The 6,984-nt window shown below is 39.2% G+C and overlaps 1 protein-coding gene across 1 annotated transcript; it reads left to right on the forward strand.

Annotated features, from left to right (window-relative positions):
- The first annotated feature begins 1,245 nt into the window (after positions 1-1,245).
- LOC114398633 lies at positions 1,246-1,959 on the forward strand. The gene is made up of 2 exons (XM_028360808.1): positions 1,246-1,329; positions 1,429-1,959. The coding sequence occupies exons 1-2, from the start codon at positions 1,246-1,248 to the stop codon at positions 1,957-1,959; spliced, it is 615 nt and encodes a 204-aa protein (XP_028216609.1).
- Positions 1,960-6,984: the final 5,025 nt, after the last annotated feature.

Here is a 6,984-nt window from a genome sequence, read left to right on the forward strand (position 1 = left end):
ATTCAAAGGTAATAGTCTTAAGACATGGGATAAAGTAGCGGAGAAATTTCTGAAGAAATATTTCCCTGAGTCTAAGACTGCAGAAGGCAAAGCTGCCATCTCTTCTTTTCATCAATTTCCTGATGAATCTTTGAGTGAGGCTTTGGAATGATTCCATGGGTTATTGAGAAAGACTCTCACTCATGGATTCTCAGAATCGATACAGCTCAATATCTTTATAGATGGGTTAAGACCGCAGTCCAAACAGCTATTAGACGCTTCTGCGGGTGGGAAAATCAAATTGAAGACCCCTGAAGAAGCCATGGATCTCATTGAAAATATGGCTGCAAGCGACATTGCTATTTTGAGAGATAGAGCTCACATTCCCACCAAAAAGAGTTTATTGGAGTTAAACTCCCAAGATGCATTGTTGGCAGAAAACAAATTGCTGTCTAAGCAACTATAAACCTTGACCGAAACACTAAGTAAGTTGCCAACTCAAGTTCATTCTGCACATACTTCATATGCTTCTGCTTTGCCGGTTGTAGGATGTACCTTAGATGGAGGAGCTCGTGAATCTGGATGATGTATTCCTATTGAGAACACCCCACTCATGAAGTCAATTACATGGGAAATCAGCCCAGGAACAATTTCAATGTAGGAGGATTTTCTGGATTTCAACATGGCCAGCAATATAATCGACAACAAGGACAATGGAGGAACCACTCTGGGAATCAGTTCAACAGAGATTAAGGTGGACCATCCACAAGGCCACAGCAATAAGGACCTAGTCTCTATGATCGCACAACAAAGCTAGAAGAGACTCTAGCTCAGTTTACGCAGGTTTCTATGTCCAATCAGAAGAGCACAGAGTCCGCCATAAAGAATCTTGAGGTCCAAGTGGAACAGCTTGCAAAGCAATTGGTGGATAGATCATCAAGCAGTTTTACAGCTAATACAGAGAAAAATCCCAAGAAGGAATGTAAAGCTGTGATGACTAGAAGTAGAATGGCAATCCAAAGATGATGATAGTGAAGTTGGAAAGAAGATGGAGGAACACAAACAACAGCTAGCACCTAAGCCAGCACTTGAACCTGTTTCTGATTTTGTAGAACTTGAAGAGATTAATGAGGAGACTAAAGATGACAAGGAAGAAGAGACACCAATAAAAGGGAAAGAAAAAGAAAGAACAAAAGAAGAAGAAAAAGAAAAAGAAAAAAAAAGTTGAAAAATGAAAAACAAAAAGAGAAAGTTGTTGATGATGAGATGAGGAAAGGAAAAAGTGAGGTAAACATTGACAAGAAGAAGGATACTACTCCAAATGAAGGCAAGGAAGTACCTTATCCTTTGGTACCTTCCCAGAAAGAGAAAGAAAGAAATTTGGCCATATTTCTTTTTATCTTCAAGAAACTGGAAATTACTTTACCCTTTGGAGAAACACTTCAACAGATGCCACTCTATGCCAAATTTTTAAAAGATATGATGACAAAGAAGAACCGGTACATCCATAGTGATAGAATTGTGGTGGAAGGCAATTGTAGTGCTGTGATTCAACACATTCTTCCACCTAAGCACATAGATCCTAGAGTTGTCACGATACCATGTTCCATTGGTGAGGTTGTTGTAGGAAAAGCTCTCATAGACTTGGGAGCTAGTATCAACTTAATGCCTCTTTTCATGCACCGGCGACTTGGGGAGATAGAGATAATACCTACACGCATGACCCTCCAGTTAGCTGATCGCTCCATCGCAAGACCATATGGAGTGATTGAACATGTTTTGGTGAAGGTGAAACACCTTATATTCCCAGCTGATTTTATTGTGATAGACATAGAAGAGGACGCTGATATTCCTCTCATTCTTGGTCACCCATTCATGTCTACTGCAAGCTGTGTAGTAGATATCAGAAAATTAGCTTTGAATTATTTCATGAAGATAAAGAGCCACTTGACCGGAATGTCTATTTTAAAGTTCATGTGATGGAGGAAAGAAGACTGAGAAGAAGGTCCGTGAAGTGGGAACATTATTGGATCATGGATAACAGGATGATGCGTCAAGCTAATGACATTAAAGAAGCGCTTACTGGGAGGCAACCCAGCTTTTCTTTCCCTTCTCTATCTTCATTTTTATTTCTTGCATGTAGTTAGGACATATTGCTTATGATTGTGATTGATTTCAACTTGTTTAGTAATGAACAAAAAGGGTTGTTAAAATTATGTGTGAAGAGATAAGAAGAAAATGACTTGAAAACTTTCAAGTTTGCTTATCCGCTAAGTGCAAACCTTGCACTAAGCGCCATCTCTTCACGCACTAAGTTGAGCCTGCTCGCACTAAGCGCAAAGATCCCTAATTGATTGGCTGAATGGTTCAGCTAAGCACACATCATTGTGCTCAGCCCAACATCTTCACTGTAAGTTTCACCTTAAGTAGTGGGCTTAGCATGGATGATGCGCTAAGCACCACTTCCTCTTTGTGAAAATTTATTTTAGCTGCGCTAAGCCCCAGATTCATTCTGTAAGTTAAGCTTTCAAGCTGGGCTTAATGGGAAAGGATGCGTTAAGCGCCAACATCATTCTGTTTTGAAGTCATTGGAAGTGCACTTAGCGCAGGTAGTGGTGCTAAGCCTGAATCATTCATTGTAACTTGAAGCTTGATGTACGCTAAGCCTCACATCTCAGGCTAAGCGCATGTTGCAGAAAGATTTTTGGTGTTGCAGAAAGCGCTAAGCGCCGCTACTGCACTAAGCCCCAAATGCTTACTAGAAGTTACAACAAGTTGGGCTTAGCGTGAGGCTAGGCTAAGCGCCAGTGTTTTAAACTCAAATGTCATGTTGGCATGCTAAGCAAAGCTGCGCGCTAAGCGCGCCATACAAATTTTAGTTTTTAAAACGTAGAGCAAAGGCACTTGGGTTGCTAACTTGGCACCCAAACCTCTACACTCTCTCATCTCTGAGCATACAAATTTTAGTTTTTAAAACGTAGAGCATTGCTGTTAGGTTAAGTTACTTAGTTTTAGGGTTAGGTATTTTAGGACCTTAGGTAGTTTAGAAGCCCATTAGGGGCAATGTGGTTAAAAAGGGGGTGAAAACCCCTGAGTATCTCCAAGTCCAGAGGAACTAAATTGCCTGTGGGAGATCTATGCATATAAAACATTAACAGAAACAATGGTTATTCAGTTCAAGAAGAAAATAAATATGAATTGTCCTATCAAGTTCTAATAATCAAACCAGTTCCCACTGTTGAATGATCCTAACAAAGTATGCATCTACGTGTTCAAGGCAAAAGGATACTAAAATGACGTACCGATAGCACAGAGAACACATAAAACATCATTAAATAGATATAAAGGTATTTACATGAAGTACCTACAAGGAAGAACCAACAGAGGATTTAGCTCTCTGATGTCATTATTTTCTCCTATTTCTTACCCCTTTTTGTCACCATTTTAATTACTGATTAGCCTTAATTGTCAAATTAATTATGTAGTTTGATCATTTGGGCCTACTTGACTAATTTTGTGTTTTAATTTAATTTCAGGAGAATTATAAGCAATTGGGCTTGGATTTGGAATTGAGCTGAACCAGCTTGGATTTGAAGAGAGTAGACAATTTAATTTGTCGTCCAGTTTTATTTTATTTCATTTTGGGGGTATTTTTGTAATTGGGCCGCCAGACCTTATTGGGCCCAAAAATCATATTTGTAAGCTTTAGGAACTAGCTGCTAGGGTTTTAAGTGTGGCTGGTCACTGTTCACGAGGCAGAGAGAATTTGTAGGGTTTTATTCTTCAGTTTTTGTATTACTATTCATGCGCACTGTTCATGTAGCAATTCCAGTTTCGTTTTCGTTTTCGTTTTCTGCTTCTAATTTCAGTTCATTTTCTGCCTTTGGTTTCCTCTTCGTTTCTGCTGTGGATGGAAGGTTGAAGCTCTAGTGTTGTTTTCTCTTGAAGATTAAGCACAACTCTCTTTGAGGTTTTGGTATTAATATTAAATTATAATCAGTTTTTCCCCTTCACCAATTATTCTGGGTTTGTTGCTGATATTAATCCATGCATGCTTAATGATCGATTAATTGTCTCTGTGCTTAATTAACGTTCATGCTTAATGGACATGTGAGAGGAATTAATTGGTGTATGTGTTGCTTAATCACATAATGACAGCCTTGTGTTAATTTTCGCTTAGTAAATTAATTTCTGATTGGATTTAGTGGTTGAACTGATTAGGGATAAATTCTCGTAACCTAGGATAAGAGACTTGCTTTTGAATCAAGGGGAAACAACATGTTTTATTTCTGTTATTTCTTTAATTCGAGTTTGCTTGCTGTTTGAATTACAAAAACAACACCCCCCCCATTTCGTTACTGTCTCATTATTACATGTTATGAATGTTTGTTTGATCATTGGTCACTGGGAGACGACCTAGGATCACTTCCTAGATACTGCATTTTAATGTTTATTTGATTCGGGTACAGCCTTGATCAAATTTGGCGCCGTTGCCAGGGAGTAGTGGTCCAAAGGTTCATAATTATATTTGTGTCTTTGTGTTTATGTCTTTGTGTTTTTGTGTATTTGTGGTTAATTTGCAGTGTTTAGTTGTTTTGTGTGTAGTTCTGTTGTTTAGTGTTGTTTAGCGTTCTGTTTTGCTATTCAGAGGCGCCCCCTGTTCAAAAGTGTTTAATGCTGTGAACAGTACCCGGTTTTTGCTAATTAATTGACGATTTTTGTTTTGATAGTTAGAGTTTTTATTTTAGACTAATTTTTTTTGTGGTAGTTTCTTTTGATCCATATTTTGTGTGAAAAATACTAGAAGCACTTGGTGTGGCTGAATTTGAGAGATTAAAAAAATTTGGGAACTTGTTTTTAGCAAAACTTAAAACGGCCATAACTTTTGCTCCGGTTATTAAAATGACTATTATTAAATATGCAATTGGGGTAGAAAAAAATTTCCCATGCCATGGTAACTGGCTTTAGCTAGTTGCGATTTCCCAAACTTGAAAAATCAGTTGTTTACTAAGTTTTTTTTTTCAAGTATTATTGTCCTATTTTTCTAAACTTTGCTTAGGCAGTTTTCATAGTTAGACTATGAATTTTAGTCTGAAAATTTTTGTGCTATCTTTTCATGATTTTAGGGTGTTGCTCACAAATTTTCAGCTCATTTGGATATCGTTTGAGTATAGTTGTAGTTTTACCCCCTCCTTAGTGCTTGTTTGAGAAATTCATGATTTGCTGCATATAGTGCATGACTAGGGGCAATCCAGGTGATTTACAACCCTTTGATCCTGAAATAGATAGAACCTTTCATAGATTAGTTAGGCATAGTGTGGATCCTGATCATTCTGTGCATTTTGAGCATTCGGCTGCTAATTTTCATACTGAGAACATGGATCAATCTCCACCTTGTGAGAGGACTCTTCGGGAGATGGTTGCACCTGACTTCACTTATGAAAGCTTGTGCATTCAATATCCTAATGAGGATGTTCCATATGTTCTCAAGACAGGACTAATACATTTGTTGTCCAAGTTTCATGGTCTTGCAGGTGAAGATCCTCACAAGCATATTAAGGAGTTCCATATTGTTTGTTCCACCATGAAGCCCCCTGATGTCCAGGAAGATCATGTCTTTCTAAAGGCTTTTCCTCATTCTCTAGAGGGACTGGCAAAAGATTGGTTGTACTACCTTGCCCCTAGGTCCATTACTAGCTGGGATGACCTTAAGAGGGTGTTCTTGGAGAAATTCTTCCCTGCATCTAGGACCACTGCCATCAGAAAAGACATTTCGGGCATCAGGCAACTTAGTGGAGAGAGCTTGTATGAGTACTAGGAAAGATTCAAGAAATTGTGTGCAAGTTGTCCTCACCACCAAATTTCTGAGCAACTCCTTCTGCAATATTTCTATCAGGGACTTAGCAACATGGAAATGAGTATGATTGATGCTGCCAGTGGTGGAGCTCTTGGTGATATGACTCATGCTGAGGCTAGGAATCTGATTGAGAAGATGGCTTCCAACTCCCAACAATTCAGTACAAGAAATGATGTTATTGTCCTTAGAGGAGTCCATGATGTGGCCACAGATTCATCTTCATCTGCTGAAAATAAGAAGCTTGAGGGAAAACTTGATGCCTTGGTCAACCTAGTAACTCAGCTTGCCATAAATCATAAATATGCATCTACACCTGTTGCAAGAGTCTGTGGTCTATGTTCTTCTATTGATCACCATACAGATCTCTGTCCTTCTTTGCAGCAATCTGGAGTCAATGAGCAACCTGAAGCCTATGCTGCAAACATTTATAATAGACCCCTTCAGCAGGAAAACCAACAATAGCAGAATAATTATGATCTTTTAAACAACAGATACAATCCAGGTTGGAGGAATCATCCAAATCTGAGATGGGCAAATCCTCTACAACAACAATAGTAGCAACAACAGCCTATCCCTCCCTTCCAGAATACTGCTAGTCCAAGCAGGCCATATGTTCCTCCTCCAATACAGCAGTAGCAGCAACAACAACAACAAAGACAACAAGCAACTGAGGCCCCTTCTCAACCTTCCTTAGAGGAGTTTGTGAGGCAAATGACCATCCAGAATATGCAATTTCAGCAAGAGACAAGAGCCTCCATTCAGAGTCTGACAAATCAGATGGGGCAGATGGCTACTCAGTTGAACCAAGCTTAGTCCCAAAATTCTGACAAATTACCTTCACAAACTGTGCAAAATCCGAAAAATGTGAGTGCCATCACCTTGAGGTCTGGCAAGCAAATTGAAGTGCCTCCACCAGTTGCAGCACCTGCACCTGAACCTGTCAAGCTTCATTCTACAGCTGACAAAGAGGATGAGCTAGCTGCACAAAAGAGAAAGCTTCCTGATCATAAGGGAGCTAACAAAAATTTTCATGCAAGTGGACCTTCTTCTAGTAGTTCTAACTTGCAGCAGCCTCCTATCCCTCTTCCATTTCCCCCTAGAGCAATTCCAAACATAAAGATGGAAGAAGTGGATAAGGAGATCTTAGA

Source organism: Glycine soja, chromosome 19 (assembly GCF_004193775.1).
Source record: "Glycine soja cultivar W05 chromosome 19, ASM419377v2, whole genome shotgun sequence".
Taxonomy (NCBI): Eukaryota; Viridiplantae; Streptophyta; class Magnoliopsida; order Fabales; family Fabaceae; genus Glycine; species Glycine soja.